At 31.8% G+C, this 20,320-nt stretch overlaps 1 protein-coding gene and 1 pseudogene across 1 annotated transcript; one reads left to right on the top strand and one right to left on the bottom strand.

Annotated features, from left to right (window-relative positions):
- The first annotated feature begins 569 nt into the window (after positions 1-569).
- On the top strand, positions 570-6,413 carry LOC100796897 (probable glycerol-3-phosphate dehydrogenase [NAD(+)] 1, cytosolic). Its single transcript, XM_006591087.4, has 5 exons — positions 570-1,835; positions 3,984-4,205; positions 4,806-5,053; positions 5,887-6,026; positions 6,141-6,413. The coding sequence occupies exons 1-5, from the start codon at positions 1,184-1,186 to the stop codon at positions 6,265-6,267; spliced, it is 1,389 nt and encodes a 462-aa protein (XP_006591150.1). The 5' UTR covers positions 570-1,183; the 3' UTR covers positions 6,268-6,413.
- Positions 6,414-14,706: 8,293 nt separating this feature from the next.
- Positions 14,707-20,125, bottom strand: LOC100796370 (nucleolar complex protein 3 homolog; annotated as a pseudogene).
- Positions 20,126-20,320: the final 195 nt, after the last annotated feature.

Raw genomic sequence — 20,320 nt, 5'->3', positions numbered from 1 at the left:
CTCCTAACAGATGTCCCTTAATTTCACCCCTATATATTAGTATGTTGACACATTCCAATTTTTGCAAGTACATATCCAAAGAAAGTTTCAAATTTTCAATAAGGATTTAATTAGAATACAATTTAAGTTACTTTTAGGTTAAATTATTTTTTTAAGTTCTTTAATTTATTTTTTATGTTCAATTTAATTTTCTAGTTTTTTTTTGTTCAATTTGATCCTCTAATTTTTTAAATCAATTCAATTTGATCTTTTAGTTTAAATTGTAAATCACACTTTGTGATGGTTTAAAAGCACCACAAAATACATACTTCCAAAAAAAAATGAATATGTTTAAAAAATTAAATGATCAAAATTGAAAATAAAAAACTTAGAGAACCAAATTGAATCAATTTTAAATATTAGAGGATTAAATTGAACATAAATAATAATAATAAGTTAGAGAAGAAAAAAACTAATTTAACATTTTTTAAAGATGTTTAATTAATCAAAATTAAACCTTTAAAATATTTCAGCAAAAAACAAAATTCCATTTCGTTGACTTATGCGTATTTTCATGAAGTAGGAATGATTTTGGTGTTACAAACATGCCCTTTTTCTCTAGAAGTTGACGCACGCGCTTCCTTAATCCTTCCATCCTCCCCTTTCCCAAAGAAAGTGACTCCAGTTTTTTTTTTTTTTTTTTTTTATCACCTTCTCTTCTTTCACACTCAAGCACGTTTTCAAATTCCAGCATTCCACGCAAACCCCAATTGGCAAAGCATTGGTGTACCCGCCCACACAATTTGTTTGTTTTATTTTGTTTAACTTTTCTTTTGGATTTGAGGTTTCTTTGTTTGTCTTTTTCTTTATGCATGCTGTGCTGGCAGAAGTTGTTCTTGGAAGAAGCTAGTTGTTGTTTCTCGTAGAGGGTTATATAATCACTGTGATATGATTATTACCCAGTTGGAGAATCTTGAATATTCTGGAAAAGTTCTGTGTTTTTCGCTAAGTGCTGTGAATGGTGGGGTTGTTTGTTTTAGTTAGAATTTGTTTGATTTTAAAGGTTAGAACTTGCAATCTTGAATGAGGTTTTTCACTAGGATTTGTTGGGGTTATTAGAGAAGAGATATTTTGTTGGCAGATCTGTCAGAATTTGTAGGGTGACCGTTGAGGTGCTTTATCAGGATCATTTTTTGGAAGGAAGATGGTTGGAAGCAATGGGAATGCACATTCAAATGGCTCTCTTTTGAATGTTAATGGGGGTAGTTTAGAAGAGAAGGTTGATGAGATTCGTGGGCTTCTTGGGAAAGTGGAGGGTGATCCATTGAGAATAGTTGGTGTAGGAGCTGGTGCTTGGGGTAGTGTGTTTATTGCTATGCTGCAGGAGGCTTATGGTAGTTTAAGAGAAAAAGTTCTGATAAGGATATGGAGAAGGCCGGGAAGAATGGTTGACAGGGCCACGGCTGAGCACTTGTTCGAGGTGATCAATTCAAGGGAGGATGTACTGAGGAGACTTATTAGGAGGTGTGCATATTTAAAATATGTCGAGGCTAGATTAGGTGATAGAACACTTTATGCAGATGAGATTTTGAAAGATGGGTTTTGCCTGAATATGATTGATACCCCTCTGTGCCCTCTGAAGGTTGTGACAAACCTGCAGGAGGCTGTGTGGGATGCTGATATCGTGATTAATGGCTTGCCATCAACGGAAACTCGTGAGGTGTTTGAGGAAATTAGTAAGTACTGGAAAGAGAGAATCACTGTCCCTGTCATTGTATCCTTGGCAAAAGGTGTAGAGGCTGAATTGGGCACTGAGCCACGGATAATAACACCAACTCTAATGATCAATCAAGCAAGTAAGATGCATTTGCTTTTATTTTGTTATCTGCTTTATGTAGTGTTATGTGTTGATTGAGTGATTTGCACTCTAAAGTTTCCTTTCTTTCTATCTGCATTTATAAAGATATTTAATACTACGTTAGTTCTCTTTTAACATATTTAAATAGTTTTTTAATTTATATGGTTCTGACTAGGCTAAATTTTCTGCTCCTCTTTTGGTTTCTCTATTGCACTACCGATATACTATAAACTTTTACTTGTATGTGGAGACAGGCCTAGTTATATGATTTCTTTACATGTTTGTGAATAAGGGAATACAAGCAAGACATAGTATTGAAATGTGAAAACAATCATGGAAAGGTTGTCCGTTGTCCCCAAGAATGCAACCACTGACTGATAACCTTTCTCTGGTGTCTTTTTAAAGTGCCAATAGTCCCCAAATTTGTTGATGAAAAATTACCTGACAATACATAAAGAAATTGTTTTCTGGTTTTCCCGTCTGCTCATGTTTAGGCACACATTGAGAAACCTGAGTCTTTATTTGAATATGATATGGGAACCCTAAGACTCAGTGACAAATTGGTATCTTTGGATTTCATTTGCTTTTTTTTCTTTCTTCTTGTGGTTTTCTTTGTTTGCAACTTTCCTGACACTAATAAATTTTTTTGGCTGATTCATGGTCTTGTTAGTTGAATTCACCAGTTCAGTCTAGTGTTAAGACATTGATTTGAAGGATCTGTTCCTTAGTTAATGGGGAAGTGATTTGTTGCACAATTGAAAATGAGGAAGCACATTTTAGGATGTCCAATTCAATAGCTGTTAGAAGTATAGAATATTGAGACACTGGACAAGATTTTTCATCGCTTGCCATCTGTTAGGTGATTAAAGACAAGAAAATTTAATGAAGCTTGAAGATACAGGATCCTGTGGTGTTAGTACCTTAAAATTCTGACTATGATTGCAACTAGGTGCTGCTATCTCTGATAAAGTAGGGCATTAGTGGACCACTTACTCCTTCTCTTCTTTCCATGAGGTAATGTGTGATAGTTTGTTTGTGATGTTTGAATTGCAATGTGTTTTTATGGGAAAGGTGCTGACTCATGGAGTAGAAAGATGAGGCACTTAAACAAGTAAGATTGTGCAACTCTGAAAGGGCTATCTGAAAGAATTTGACGTGGAGTCCTCAAAAGGAAAGAAGTACAATTAATTAACTTTCCTTTATCACATACAGTTCAATGGAAATTTCTTGAGTTACATGGCATGCTTGGGTGTGAAATCATCCATCCTTTACAAGAGCCATTTCTTAAAATTATTGAATTTCATGATATTAGATCCTAATGTGGCATCTCTATGTGCTTTCACTACTTTTGAAGCCATTTTATTTCTAACATGCATGAGTGTTGTCCATTTGTGCCTTGAAATAGAATTTTCACATTATAGAAATTAAAATTATTTGAGTTTCATTTCAGAAATCCAATAGTTTAAAATAAGGGTTATATTTTCAGTGTATATATCTACATGGCTTTGCTGTACAGAATTTAGATGAGCTCTTATGATTTAATGATTTTTTCTTTCTTTTATATCAAGACAAACTAAATCTGAAGCTTTTTTCCTAAATTGGAATTACTATGCAATATGTGAATAACAAGATAACAATTGAAGCTTTTTCTTTGGGATGGAATTTTGTAAATTCACATGTGAGTTGAGTATCTCTGCATGCTAAGGGTTAAGATGAGCTGCTATACAGTGGATCATTTGATGTTTGATAGCCCTGTAACCCAAGAGATATGCTTGTTTCTTTCAAAACATTGAGGTTTTGTTTATTAAAATTTAAAAAGTGATTTCTGTTCTTATATACATGTTTATAGTTGATACTTGATACTGTATGCATAATTCATTTTTGTTTATTGTCACTTTTTTGGCCTTCATAGAAGCTTATGTAATTGAACCTTATAAATAGCAATAAAAATTCCCTAAAGAATGAGAAGGTAATGCAAAGTAATTATTATTTTTGAGATGGATGAATCTTAATGGGATTTCTCTTGATTAATTCTTTGTCTATGAAGAAAAAAAATCTTGATATTCTTTCTGGAGTTCTTATTTTTGTAATGGTACATGACATCCATGTTTAATTAAACTCCCATCGTTGCCTGATTTCTTTGCAGCTGGCGTTCCCTTGGACAGCATCCTTTATCTTGGAGGACCGAACATTGCCTCAGAAATTTACAACAAGGAATATGCAAATGCTCGGATATGTGGGGCAGAAAAATGGAGGAAAACATTGGCAAAGTTTTTGAGGCAACCTCACTTTATAGTGTGGGATAATGGTGATCTTGTTACTCATGAAATCATGGGTGGATTAAAGAATGTATATGCTATTGGAGCAGGTAATTTCTCCATTTTCCTCTTACATTGCTATACATTGTAAAGAATAACTTCATAGAAGCTAGTAGGCAAATGCTATTTTAAGCAGGAAATACATAATATTCATTCTGGTTTTATTAAGGAGATCGAGCATCAGGAGAAAATATTGTCTGTGTTGGATCTTTGCTTGTTGCTCATTGTGTCTGCTTTACTGGAATTGTTATTATTTGAGTATAGAAAAGGGGGAGAGAGTGAGAAATGTAGGTGAAAATGGGGAGTTATCAAGTGTTTTTTAGCATTGTGTGCACAATTTATATTTAGACATCCTTCTCATTAGATAGTAGATGTACTAGTGGCGAATTTTGGCTAGAAGATTTCCCAGTTCCCACTTTCTTCCATCTTGAGCATTTTACTTTTCGTCTTTTACCATTTAAGAGTCTAGTTTAGTGGATTTACTTTTGCCAAATATCATTTGGGGTGTCTTAGAGACTTATTATAAGGTATTTATATTTCTGAGTGATGCTTGATGTTTTGGACTTTTTGATTATTTTTCTGCCAGTTCATGAGTCCTCTTTTTATATCGTCAAGTCTTAAACTGTATTTATTTAATTTCAATTTAACAGGAATGGTAGCTGCTTTAACAAATGAAAGTGCCACCAGCAAATCTGTATACTTTGCTCACTGTACTTCAGAGATGATTTTTATCACTCATCTATTGGCAGAAGAACCAGAAAAACTTGCTGGGCCACTTTTGGCTGATACTTATGTAACCTTGTTGAAAGGTCGTAATGCGTGGTATGGACAGAAGTTGGCCAAAGGGGAATTGAGCCTTGAAATGGGTGACAGTATCAAGGGCAAGGGGATGATTCAGGTATTTTGTACATTCAAATTTCAACATGCTTGTGACTTGGGGATAATGGTTGTCTTGCTGTCTGATAAGAAAGAAGAAAGAATTCGGGCATAAATATATATTTGATACCAGTAAATGCTTTTTTTTATACTATTCTCCAAGGTTTTAAAAGCGGTCCGCGATTGCGATTTCAGCTTCAACGAGGTTTTTTGGGTCATTGTGGCTGCATTTGTCTGCAATGTCTCGCAATACCAAGGATCGCAACAGAACCGCAACTGTCACCATGAATCCGTGATCACAATATAAAACTTGGCTAGTTTCAATTTAAATTTTATTTGTTTTTTAGTCCTTAAAAATTACAAATCCCCATGTGCTTTTAGTCCTTCATGACTTGTAGGGACTAAAATGCATTGTTTTTGTTTAAAAAATAGGAAATGAAAATGAATAAAATATGAACTTTAGGCTTTGTTTGGACAAGCTTTGTAAGTACTTATAGGAGAAGAAAATAAAATAAGCTTCTCCAATTAGCTTATACATAAGTGAATATCAGCTTTTTGGAGAAGCTAAATTATAGCATCTCTAACAAGCTGAAATTTAGCTTCTCCAAAAAGCTGATATTCACTTATGCAAAAATTGATTTTGGCTTATGAGAGAAGATTATTTCATTTTTCCCTTTTGATTTTTCTCTCCTATAAGTACTTATAGAGAAGCTTATTCAAATATGACTTAAAACAAAAAAGAATTTCATATTTTTCAGGGATCAAGAATACATTTTAGTCCAGAATTGAAGATAACACGTTTTTTAAAATTTGGACATTGCTGTTCCTCAATGGTTATTTTGGTTTGTGTTGTAGGGAGTCTCTGCTGTTAGGGCCTTTTATGAGCTACTTAGCCAGTCCAGCTTAAATGTCCTAAATCCTGAAGAGAACAAGCATGTAGCCCCAGTGGAGCTCTGTCCCATCTTGAAGATGTTATACAGAATATTGATAATAAGGTAACACATTTAGCTACCTCCTTTTTTACCTTTGAATGATCAAAACAGAGAACTGAATTCTAATTGTGAAACTACATTTTCAATGGTTTTTGCTGATCTTGCTTTGATCTTCAGGGAATATCCAGCCCAGGCCATTCTTGAAGCATTAAGGGATGAGACAATGAATGATCCCCGTGACCGCATTGAGATTGCCCAAAGCCATGTGTTTTATAGGCCATCTCTTCTTGGTCACAAGCCTTAGAGTGTTTGTTTTTACGTTTAAAAGTTTCAAACTACAGTTTAACTCAATGAGACAATGACACTAGACCCTTGGATTGGGGTGTAAATGCATTGGAACTCTGTAATGTGAAATATTAACACACCTAGTCTAATTGGTTTGGAAGTAAATTTCGAGACTTGGTAATAGTATTTGTAAATATCAATGCATTTTATTCTTATGCATGATTTTTTGTTGGAATTTAATATTTCAATAATTAGTGTATTTTAATATTATAAAATAATTATATTAATTATTTATTATTAGTGAGTTTTATTTTATATGGTTAAATTAAGCGATTTTGTTAGAGTACTAAATAAGATAACATGGACTTAAATGAGCATATGTTGATGTTAGTCCATTAAGGGATAATGGGAAGAATCGTAAGATTGAGGTTGTCGGTCACATTATTTGTCAGTTTGTGATTCAACAATTGTCAAAAAATGTTTTGATTATAAACCAATTAGATATTTTACTTCAATCCTTAATAATCAAACATGATGTAGATTTTAAAATTTATGATTTTTTTTGTTTTTACATAAAAAATACTAAAATAAGGATTAAAGATTAAAATCTCATCAACAAGTGATATTAGAGCATATCCTTATTGTTTCATTATTAGGATTAAGTTTTCTGTTTGTTTATTATGAATAGATAGAATTTTCTTGTTTGCTTATTATGGTTGGATAGAATTTTCTTGAAGGTTTTTTTTTATTCACTGTTAACTCTGAAACAATATATAAATCGTATATATGTTTAATTGTTAAGGTTGGCTTAAGTATTTTTTTCTTAAGTAGCTATTCGGTGAAATTTTTTTTGGAATATTCGAATTTGTTGGTACAGTAAATTGATATTTCAAATTACAAAAATAAAGTAATATCCTATAAAGTTCCTTCTATCGGTGCCTTTTGAAAGTACTGTTTTATATGGATTAAAACACCGACACACTTTTAAAGGCTTTTGAAAGCATTTGATTGAGAAGCGTTCAGTTTGGAAAAAGTTTGTCGTTGGACATGCATCCTGATGTTATCGCTCCAAATGTTATAAGGCATTGTTAAAGGAGGAATGCTATTGTTAAATGAGAAAATAATATATTCTTTAATATACTTTTTAAATATATTTTTTAACTGAAACTCATAAAATCAGAAGAATCATGTTATAGGATTATAAATTTGTCATGTTTAATAAATTTTAACCAATTAGAGAGTTTGACAAAGAATGTGTTTCTAACATTTCTCTTATTAAAGAGTATTAACAACACACTCTAATATATTCCTTCAAACACATTTTTTTTAATTGGTTAAAATTTATTAAAACCCACAAAATCAGGAGAATTATTAAATATGTTATAGGACCACAATTTTATATTATTTTTAATAAATTTCAATCAATTAAAAAAATGTATAAAAGAGTGTGACAAAAAATATTTTCCTAACATTTCTCTCGTACGAGGAATGGGTGAATTAAGAGAATGAAATTCAAAAGATTCCTTTGATGCTTCAAAGAAATTGATGGCATTCATTTAGCTTTCATGAAATTGTTATATAAATATGTATTTTTTTTATTTTATAATATCTATTGATTATGGATTCTTTCCGGTAACATTTTTTTTGGATTTTAAATATCATGAGATATTTAGTTTAACATATATTTATACATCGTGTAGAATTGTCAAAATTCTATAAAGAACAAATGAAGTCTAAGATTTGAGAGTGTTGATCTCCATCAAAAGATGCATTCTGTTGTGTAGATTTGCTGCTGAGGAATGAAAAGTGATATTTCTACTAAAATACACAACACTAAAGCCAATAAGTGTGAACTCACTGTATGAAGAATAAATGAAGTCAATATCCGAAAATATTTATCTTCATCAAAAGATGTGCTTTGATGTGATGGATGAAAAGTGACTTTTTGCTAAAGTGCACAACACAAAAGCCAATAAGTGCAAACTCTCTACATAAAGAATGGATGTGCATTTAATGCTCATTAAATACCCCTAACGACCATTATCATCATATAAAAATCAAGCGACGAATCCAACCATTGTGAGACAACGGATACTTGCACGCATTAAATACCACAAGTTTCGAAGAAGATACAAAACCTTGTGCACATATATTTATTCATTCTTTCTATAAAAAGCTTTTCGTATATTTATTGTAAAGATAAAAAATTCTCAAAACAATTTGAACGTATTATAGATTTAGTTAGTGAGCAAACTCAACCAACAAATATCTTCTAATTTGTTTGGAACCAACAATGACTTGGTAGGACAGAATACTAGGTATTCACCAAGCTTGGGATAGAACTTGATTTGTAGAGTCAAAAGTGACAATGAATAATACTTGTAACTTGTGAGAAATTAGAGAAACTTGGTGTTTTGTCAAGAGTTAGGCGTAGTCTCAACGGTAGAGAAGAACTAGTATAATTTCTTGAGTATGATATTTACTTGCTTTCCTTTTGCTTCATCAGACCTAGGGTGTGAGTTTGTTTTTAGAATTTGAAGGATATTTTGTGTTGTACGAAAATGTTTTTCTCTTCGTCTGTATATGTTTTGGAAAATATGTTATCTGCTATTCACAGTTTTCATCAAACAAAAATTTTGTTTGTTCTTGAAAAGGCTTTAAAAAATTTTAAATTCACAATTGAACCATTTTTCTTGTGATATTTGTCTTTACAAACTCATATTTAGAACATATACAACACATCTAACAAAAATATTAAATTGGAAATATAAGATTGCTAAGCAAAAATCAATTTCAAGAAAGGGAAACTAATTATAACTTGTTGGTGTGATGTGAACCAATATTGTTGCATGCGAGATTGTATTTTCCCAAGAAGACATTGGAAGTTTTGATTTCATGAATAATGGTCTTGCCATAGATTTTTTTTTGTGTGTGTTTATGAGTTATTATGCAAGCCTAGTATGTAAATGAATATGTTTGCAGGATGTTCAATATAAATTCCAATAGTCATAAAATACTCATTAAAATCATGAGATATAAACACACTATCATTATGAAGATGGATTTTCTTGAGTTAAAAATCTCGCAAATTTCTAGATGCAAGTTGATAACAAACAAACATGTGGTCATCTGGTTGATGCATCAATTTAAAACATAAAATATCTAATTGGTCTACAAATATCACCTTGTATCCGTACTAAAAATGTAAGGAGTTTATCTTCAATTTTCCTGATGATGGTCTTATTGTATATTAACTTCTCTTGGGAACAAGTAATACATGAAAAATCATTGAACAAAAGATTCTTTCGGATCTTTAATGAATGTTCACATGAATTTGTAATTACTTTTTGCACCATAATAAACACGGAATAATCCAACTGGTCATGTCAAACAAAAAAAATTATTTTTGTTTCATAAACTTTTTTGGTTTACAATCGTATGTTTTTCAATTGTACCAATAAACATATAATACAAATTTAGCATTAATGTCTTGTCTTGTGTGAGTCATTTTTCCTGATATTGTTCATCGTAAAAGGCACACCACATAACATATATACATATACATGTTTGTAAACCAACAAAACCATTTGAGGAAAATTAATGCGACATTAATACATGTAAAAACTATTATAATCAGTCTATATGAATTCAATTATGCTCATTACACAACTTTAAAGAAATTTTCATAATAAATGAAATGAAAACCCAGTGAATGTGCTTATAAAAATGACAACATGCATGTATGAAGCTCAAAATAATTTAAATCTTGTTCCCCGTTAAAAACATTGCATTTCATATATTGGTCTATAAACCAATTTAATAAAACCATTCAGAAATGTGCATATAAAGTTCATACACAGATACGTTATTGGTTCCTTGGATTTACAAATCTTTTAAGCCAAATAATATGTCTTTGGACAAAAATGTGAATATAAAACCAAAAGAAAATAATCCAAAAGTAATACATTTATCTATATAAAAGTTCTAACCATAGCAATAATGATTAAAAGTTATATAATAGAAATAAATTATTTAAACAATAAATTTATAAAAATACATATGTGCAATGTTATCTATAGCGAATGGAGTAATGCTCGTCAAAAGTGAATTTCTTACTTTATTTCATACTTTTCTTGAGTTATTTTTTTTTATATTGCTACTACAAGAACACATAATGAATATATATGTGTGTGGGGGAGAGAGAGTGATAATCCAGTGATCATAAATAATTTTCTTCACACAATATAATCAACCAATTACATATTTATACTCACAATATAACAAACATGTAACAATCTGTCTTGTCGTTACGATATCACTACTTTAAAATGCAAATTTTCAAAAACAACCAAAGCATTACCAATAATAGATATATCAGGAACAAAATTCGATTGTTCTTCATATACTCAATTTTCCAAGACCTCCTTTAGTCTACTAACCAACACATTAGACAAAATTTTACAGGTCACCTTACATAAGGAGATAAGTCTATAATATTTCATACCTCGTGGATTATTAACCTTTGGAATCAGAACAATGGTGGTATCATTAACAGTAGGGTGGTAAACACCATGCGTGAGCCACTTGCATCCCTCAATAAGCACAACCTCTCCAAAATGTTCCAGAAATGACAGTAGAATTCAGGATTAGATACATATGAGTCAAGTGCTTTATCTGATAGCATTTGGAAAGTTGCCTCCTTAAATTCTTCACATGAAAACGGTCTCACTCACAAGCCTGCAATTGTCATCATTTGAAACTCTGTTAGTAATTTTGTTTGCAAGCATAGCAAATGGTTTTTTGCAGATGCAAATAAACTCACAAAATAATCAAAAGTTAGCTTGCAAATCCCTTCTTGGTCTTCCACTCTTCCTCTCTCCTCATCCTCTAGGTATTTTATCTCCTTTTCTTTTTTCTAGAAGTAGCAAACAAGAATTTTGTATTTATATTTCCATCCTTAAGCAAGTGAAAGAATTTTGTATTTATATCTCCAATTTTTGTTTGCTTCTTTTAATATCTTCTCAAAATCTCATTCTAATCCGCCTCCCTAAGCCTCCAATTTCTCCTTGTAGGTTTGAATTTTACTAGTGAAATCAACCTCACTAGAATTATTCCAATTGCCTTTCACCATTTCCTCTACATTTTCCTCCAACAACCAGACATTTTCTAATTTAAACCTTCTCCTCATACGGTGATGGTTCGATGCTTCTTAGGTATCCATATTAATGAGTCTATGATCTAATATAGATGCTATTGAATTTGTAATTCTACATCAAGATAATAGTTTAACCAATCACCAGTGACTAAGGCACGATCTAGTCTCTCTTCCACACCATTAACAGTATCTTTGCTACATGACCAAGTGAAAGGATAACCCACCACAAGAATGTCCACCAGATTGCAATATAACAATTTTCCTCAATCCATTGATTAGCCAAGACGAATGATCCACTCTTCCACATTTATCATCTGGAGAAAGAATGTCATTAAAATTACAAATATCACACCAAGGGAGATATGACAAAGAAGAAAGATTTCAAAGCATGTTCTAGGAATTTTTCCTTTTATGACTTCAAGAGACCCATACAAACCAATAAATCTCCACTTTTTATTATTATCATCAACAATCATTACATTGATAAAATTCATAGAATAATTCATAATTTGATAATTAACTTTATTATTCCAAAACAAAGCAAGACTCTCACTCCTACCCTATCTATCAACTGCAAAGCAATTATAAAAGTCGATTGTCCTTTTTATTTCCTCCACTTTACTCGCATGTACTAGTGTTTCTGACAAGAACATAACATCTGGTATCTGACTCTGAATGAGGTCCCTAAAAACATGAATTGCACCCAGGTTACCCAAGCCTTGACAATTCCAACTCAAAATGATCATTATTCCTAGAAGGCTTGGCTGCTAGGCTCTGCCATTAAAAAAATACATGGGAACAACTTATGGTTTTGCACTCTTCATCTTATCCTATAGTGAACTCACTATGTTCCTTCCATTCTCTCACAATCCTCACAACTGTTTCACTAGCACCCTCACACTGTTTCACTCATGGTCATAGTAGCCAAACTCTAAATGGAGGAGAGAAAATCTTAAAAACCCTCATTATTTTGTTGACATTCTTGATATACAAAATCATTTTGAATGCTATAAAACAACCTAGTTACTAATGTAAAATTTAACAAACTTAATATTGCATCATCTAGTATATACCATTATATCATTTTTACGTGACTCAATTAACATTATGATTTAAAATTAACAATATGGTTATAGAAAATCATTTTATTCAAATAAATAAATAAATTTTGTATTTACAATAGTATTAAATGTTTTTATTATCAAATACTTTTTTTATAAAAAGAATTAACATTGACCTTCCGCCAAGACAAGAAAAGGGTTATCCTTAAAACCTCTTTTTCCGCCTTGGCCTCCATGGCAACTCTCCTTCATTGACATGGATTAGTTGATACAAAATAGTTTTAATTAAAAATAATATATTTTAGATGTACATATATAGTATTTTATATGTTAACTTATAAAGAAGACCCCAAGTAAAATTAATGAAATTAATTGAAAAATTATATATATTGAGTTGCTAGCTCCATGAATTGAGTCAAGCTATACATAGTTCATGTTTAATTCATTTGATTTTCATCAACGAGATCCAACTTAGTTGGTTGACCACGATATGTGAGTGTTTAAATCTCCTTATGTCACTTGTAAAAACTATTTAATATGAAAATTTTAAAATCATAATATTCACTTTTAAAATAAAACTGATTTTAAAATAAAAGAAACTATTTATAAAAAAAAAAACAATTTCCAATTATGTTGCATATAAAAACTTTTTAATTTTTATTTTACTCTTAACATTTTTTTTAATTTCTCTTATTGTTCTTTCTCTTTTTTTTCCTTTTTCTTTTTTCTCTTGTTTTATTCCCTAAAATACATCATTATCGGTCGTTTTAAATTATTTTAATTAAAAATAAAATAAAATTTAAACTGTGACATTGCTATTCTTTTTTGAGAAATTATGTTACCAAATTCATTTTTTGTAATTTTTAAATGATTTTTTCGATTTTATCATCTCAAAATATATTCGCTTTTAAAATTGAAAATTAAAAAATAATTTTAATTAACAATATTTTTTTCTGCTTTCTAATTTTTTTTGTTTCTATTCTTTAATGACATCTTAATTTGTCATATTGGATTGTTTTTTTTAAAAAAAATTACTTATTTGTTTAATTTGTATTTATATATTTTCTTCTTATTTTTAAAATGGTATGCTTAAAATAATATTTTGTAAATCTGGGGACTTTCCACATGCTATAATCACGTAGTGGGTTAGGATCCTCTCAATTTCCTTTTCCTTCATTTTATTTCATAAGCTTTTTGGCAAATAAATAAAATATAGATGATACATGCTTTATGAAGAATAACATATATTATTAAAAGCTTAGTGCTAGAAGAAATGGAGAAGATCCTAATCCTAGGTAGGTGGAGATGAATAACTTATAAGAAATTGAACTATAAATGCATGTTGTGGATACATGTAGTTGAAAGACTTTCATGGAAACTGTCAAGGATTAAAATTTTGTTTTTATATGTGATTGTTTAGACGGATATAGTCTCATAGAACTTTTTCTTATTCACAAGAAACCATTACATCTCTATCACTAGCAATGATTGGTTTAGATGTCATTTCCCGATTCTTTGGAAATTATCATTTTTCAATGTCTAATCCCTAAACAAATGCATAGATGATCAGACCATACAATACAATAAAGCGAAGGAAAGAAACAATAAAAATTGGCATTGTATTCAATGGATAGTAAGAAAAGATTACATTACAAGGGCATTGGTTGCTAGGCTCCCACCAATAGAGGTTTAGCCTCTCATTATCATGTGACGCTTTATATTTTAGGGGCTGATGTGAATAGAAAAAGATGAATGGATAGAGAAGGAGAAGGAGATAATGGACATAGAAAGAAGGTTTTTCGAATTAGAGATACTTAGGCTTAAGATGTATTCATTAGAGAGTTTTAAGTCTTGGTGTGTCTTTCTCTTTTGTTTCGTACTCCCATCATAACTTAAAATTCATGCGACCTCGCATTAAGCGGACCTTCTGGGCTTAACGAATATGATAATGATCACATGCTTGGTGCTAGATTCGCACTAAGTGTGCCTTTGAGCTTCTTCATGCTAAGCTTGGGTTGACCGCTAAGCGAGGAGACGCCTTGGGTCTGTCTTGTGCGTGAAGCGAACGGTCTCAATCTTCAACCTTTTTTTCACATTTTTTCATCAATTTTTTCTTCAAAGCACTTATCATTTTCTTCTTTCGAATCCTGCTGGTAAAAAATTAACATGATATTAAATTCCTCATTATTTCGTAAAAGAATAACAGTAAAGTAAAAAAAATTAATCATTCTTAATCAAAATTGATTATCAATTAAACTCAAATTTCACAGTTATCATTCCTTGTCACTTTAAAAACAACAATGCAATACTGGAAATGTTCCGATACAATCAAATATTTAGAACATTTGTCAGAAGTGTTGCCTGAGGTGCTACCTCCAAAAGCAAATAATCTCAGATGGTTCATTGGATCACCCATGAAATCAAGGTCAATGAGATGTGAAAATTTTGCTAGTCCTTTCAGACATGGAGCAAGCAAAGGGAGGGGTCCCACTGCAGCAGATAATGCCCCAGTGTTTGCTTCAGGCCTAAGCAAGAAAGCCAGGGAAAATTATCAACAATCATGACAAAAAGTGATGAATGCTCATTCAAAAGTTACTTAGTTACACACAAACAAAAACTACACAAGAAATATTAACACAATAAAATATAAAAATCTAATTCAATGGAAAACAGAGTTTATGAACCGAAAGCACTAATGTTTCCCTCTGATATGGTAATATGCGTGATATAAAAACACACCTGGCATTTATGGACTGCATTGTATGCTTCAAAATGCGAAAGTATGTCTCAAAGACAGCAGAGACTGTTTCAGCTTGCATATGCTTCTTCTCCATAACATCCGGGGCTAAGGATGCAGCCTTATAATCAGCTTCAACCTACAAAACACATCACTACAATATCATCCCTAATAAAAAAACAGAACAATGATTTTTATGGGGAAAAGTAATAACCTCCTCTCTTGTCTTAGAGATCATTTCTTTACTACATTTCTTTCTATCATTCGCCAACTGATTTGATGCCTACAAGTTTGTCCTTTTCTTTTGTTGTTTTTCAATTTCTGTTCGTCTTCTATCCTTTTAGCCATCACAAGATTCCTCATCAAATGAAAGAGACAATAAAACCTGAAAAGGCGTCGCAAAGAAGAAACATTACTAACTAGCTCTGTTAAACGTTACACATAAAATAAAATTGGTTTCACTAAAATAGTTACAGGAGACAATTTGTTTGTGCTTTTTAAAAGAAAAAACACTTTTTTTATTAAAAAATGTTTAAAAAATATATCATAATTATGTAATTTTTTCAGAGGAAAAAACCTATAAAAGTTATTTGTTGGATCGATTGGCAAGTACACCAAATTGTCCCAAGTAGTAAAATTAAAACGAAAGTTCTAGTGTCGAGTCCACAAAAACTTTGTTTGTACTTGAGTAGATGAATATATAATTTTCAAACAATTGATTTAAAAGGTTGTGAAAAACAGTAAATTAAATTGGCTTAAAATTAAATTGCAATAAACAAGAGAAGAAAAATAAACATAAAATTTAATTGATTAATTAAGACAAAAAAGATTAGAGAAGCCAATATTATTGCAGAAGTGAATTCGAATATGAGAATATCCGAAACTTAGCCTACCAAAGCTATTCTTGATATAATATTAATGATTTTTTTCTCTATTAATGATTATTCCAATTTTCACGTGCATATACTCGTATAATCTAATCAAGATCTCTCAAGTGAAAGAACTTAATTTATCTATTTTCTCTCTCAAATCCTTTTAAAAGTTAAAACAGTTAAATTGCATTAAGAATAAAGATGTATAACAAACTAAATATAAAAATAACCTATCCTCAGTGATGAAGTATTTAGATACCATTTTCAAGTTCTTTAAGAGAATAACACTTCCCAATATTACCCCTAAAACTTGCCATGCAAATGAATGATCAAACCATAAACAATAAAATTAAGCACGGGGAAGGATAATGAAAAAGTAATATTCATAATAGATAGGAAGAAAAATTACATCCACAGCCGTTAACTGCTACGCTTCCAACAAAGGGGTTTAGCCTCTCATTGTCATAGAAAACTTTACAATTGCAAGAGGATAGTGAATATGGAAGGAAATAGTTAAGAAAGGGAATGGAGGGAAGAAATGACTCCTAACCAATGTCTTCGGTAAGGAATTGTATTCTCTTGAAATTTCTGTCTATTTTTTTCCTTTTTCTCTCTCCTCCTTTTATAGGTGTAGTTCAGCTTGGTTTTCACATAACCTTTGCACTAAGCGCAATTACCACACTTAGCGAGTATGGCAGTTTTCTTGTGCTTAGCGCGTGACTTGCGCTAAATGCACCTTCGTGTTCCAGACTTCTCCATATTTCCTTGCGCTAAGCAATTGCGTCATGCTGAGTGTTTGAGACGCGTTGAGCGAGTAACTTCAGATCTTCAATTTTACTTCTTTGGGCTTTACTTTATTTTTCTGCGCCAATTATTTACCAAACAATATAAATTCACAAGCTTTTAACACTTTCTGCACAAAAAATTTAAATGATATTAAAATTTCAATTATTCACACAAAAAAGAAGAAATAAGAGAAAAAAATTAACAATTCCTACATAATTTAATCCCAAAATATACGTATATATATATAACAATTATCCCTATTTAAGTGCTTCGCCCATGGCATGAGCTAAAATAATAACTTTGGGGGGAGGGGGCTCTAAACATAGTTGTATATATCATAGAATAACTTTTTTTCAGCTTAAAGAAGCAGGCCCTTGATGATTTTACCACACAAAAAACTGTGTCTTTGAGTCTTTCCACTACTTGAGAAATTGAAATTAGAATCCTTCCCGGCCTTCAGAACTCAGCTTCCAGGGAAAAGTGAATGATGTCACAAAAAATGTAACAAATACCAGATATATTGTTACAGTGCTTAGAGACACAACATACAATCATGGAATGAAACAAGATATTTAGTTATGAAACTTGGCAACAAGTTCATGTGGTAGAATTCATTACTGACCTCATAAAAAAGAAAACATATTAGTGGCACAAATATAACAAAATTCATATTTTATGACAATTTCAAACAAGATATCTAAAAAAGAATTGGCCAATGGAGGAAGTAGGTTCAAGAAAAAGGCAACAAGCACCATTGCTAGCACAGGAAATGGAAGTCATATATGACAGTATAAATATGCTTCAGCTAAATAAAGTAATTATAGTAAGCGTAACACTTGAGCATTAATATGAACCTTGTATGCAGAAAGAAGAGATGACTCATAATAACGCATCTTTCTAACAGTCTTTGAAACCTTCATTTCTAGTTCCTTTTCAGTAGGAAGCCTGATCCGATAGCTGCCACATTGCATCCATTAACATGAAAGTTGAAACATTAAAAATAGAATTAATATTGATTGTCAAAGCAAAATAATCATACTATCATTATCTTTAGATATCTGCATCGTCTCCTTCAGAAATTTAATATTGGACTCTGGATCTGTAAGCAAGGCATTCCCCAACTCTGCAAGTTTATGCTTCTTACTTTCAAATGCCTCCTCAGCTGTAAGATCTTCCTTTACCTCAGCCTAAACAAAGTAAAGAGAGCATACAAAAAATTATGCACAACATCAAGTTCAATAATTTCTAGTCTTGTAAAAAAAGTTGGCAGTTCAAGAGAATATATGAAAAAACAATTATTTTTACTTTTAAGTGGAATGCTCGCAACACAATATTTCCAGCACATTCTATTATTATGTGAATTTATGTGGAATGTGGATCCTATTAAATAACTTGGGCACACACTTTATTTAGGGAGACACATGAAAATAACTTAACAATAGTGTGTGACATGCTAGCATTAGATTCTTTTTAAACAAAGCATTCTATTTGAAATTTGATACAGTATCAGATGCAAAAAAGAAAAAGATCATTGTTGAAACCATAAAAAGAGTAAAATGATAGTTTATTTGATTTGATAATACCAGTACTGCTGCTTGTGGTGTCTCTTCCACTTCTGCTTTAGCCACCTCTTTCCCTTGTTGTTTCGCCTCTTTTCTCATTTTCTTAAGCTTGGCTCTCTTTTCAGCCTTAGTTAGCTTGACCATACCTTTGTCCTTATTGACATCCTCTCCAGTTCCCTCTTCACTTGGATCATTTTCCAATACTGTCTTTGTAGCTGCAGAGTGTGAGAACAGCATCCGTTACCAAAGCACTTGGTAAAAGAAATAAAAGAGTAATCAGATGACAACAATGCACAAATTATATACTGAACACTAGATACCTGTCCCGTAATGGATTTTTCCATCCAATGTCTTGATTGGAAGAGCATCTACACGATCAACCTGCAAACCAGTTTCTTCTTTTTCTTTCTTGAGAGCATTCTATTGCATGTGTTTTGCATAAAGTTTCTCCAATGCATCATCTTTGGCATCAGCAACCAGTGAAACATGCCTAAGGATGTGTGGGAAAGTTATTCCCAAAGTAACCTCATCATATAAAACTCATAACAACAATGTACATTCACATAAGCTAAACAGTTACAATTCAGAAGACATTTACACACTGTACAAGTGACAGGGAGTAGATAACCTATGAAGAAGCACAGACTCAGACTCTGACACGGACACTGAACACGGCACGGACACTTACACTGAGACAGAGCTAAAGTCTAAAACATAGATAGGACACGGGGACATGTTATATATAATCAACATGACAAATTTAAATTGATAATTAAAATTTATATATTCATCATTTCATCTTAAAACAAGTTGTTAAGCTTTATAATTTTCACATCATAATAAGCCTCACAAAAAAGGTATTAAGAGTTATCATATTCCACAATGCAAGGAAAAATCCAAAAAAAAAAAACAACTTGCTAATATTAGTTTAATCTTTAGGTCATTTTTTAAAAAATATCAAAAAGTAAAAAAAAGAAAGATGTGTGTCCAGGTAGTATTGCCACCATGTCGAAGCAAAATAAAATAAAATTGGACACTGCAAAAACATGTTCGTCATGTGTCCACCGCCGTGACACATCCTTCGGCCAGTGTGTCTGTGCTTCATAGAAGATAACATGCATGCTAGATGCTTACTCTAAAAATTCAAATAGCAGCCGCAAGAAGCTTTATGTCACCGTACAAGGACTGGTAAAAAAATTATAATGCAAAAAGGAAAAAAAAATTATTGGCAATCTAAAGCTTAATGCTATGGAAATTTATGAATGATAAGTCTGTAAAAATTTTCCATTTTCATAAAATAATTCAATTCTTTCTCCTAACTATGCACCTAAACAGTTAAAGTCGACAATAAACAAAGATAAGCCAAGTTTCTCACGGAAAGGTTTCAAAGAGTCAAAATATGCAAATTTTACAATTTTTCCTTTTATAAATGGTGAAAAAAATCTCCTAAACTTTCAGAAACAGGATTACTTTAGCTAACAGTTTACGCAGAATATAGCATTGCAAGTAAGGAGTGACACTATAAAATAGTGAAGAAGCGAACTTGGTGATTGAATGGGTGTCCAAGGTGGAAACAAGGGAGGCATAGGCACAGTTCTCCTTGATGAATTGGAGGTCATCATCAGAAACTTCAACTTCGTCGTCGGGAATTTCCAGCGGAAGCTCCGGTGGAAGAATGATTTTATCCTTCTTCTTCCTCATCGATCAGAGTTTGGAGGTTGGATGAGAATATGAGAGTGGGGTTTTGTTAGGGTTTAAGTAGTTAGGAAGAAGAAAACAATGTTGCCCCAATTTAACGTGTAAGCCAAAGCGGGGTCATCCGATAACCCGATATGACTTTTCGGGTCGGTTTGGAGATGCTGATTGGTTTGTGCCTCTGTGGGTTGAAAGTGAAAACTG

The sequence above is a fragment of the Glycine max genome, chromosome 11, assembly GCF_000004515.6.
Source record: "Glycine max cultivar Williams 82 chromosome 11, Glycine_max_v4.0, whole genome shotgun sequence".
NCBI classification, from domain to species: Eukaryota; Viridiplantae; Streptophyta; class Magnoliopsida; order Fabales; family Fabaceae; genus Glycine; species Glycine max.
Note: the sequence above shows the minus strand (reverse complement) of the source record. Positions and strands in the feature narration are given on the sequence as shown.

Excerpts from the sequence above, each read along its gene's own strand:
- LOC100796897 (XM_006591087.4), top strand. The coding sequence starts at position 1,184 with ATGGTTGGAAGCAATGGGAATGCACATTCAAATGGCTCTCTTTTGAAT. Across the intron at positions 5,054-5,886 it reads AGGGCAAGGGGATGATTCAG|GGAGTCTCTGCTGTTAGGGC; the intron begins GTATTTTGTACA and ends TTTGTGTTGTAG. Across the intron at positions 6,027-6,140 it reads TACAGAATATTGATAATAAG|GGAATATCCAGCCCAGGCCA; the intron begins GTAACACATTTA and ends TTTGATCTTCAG.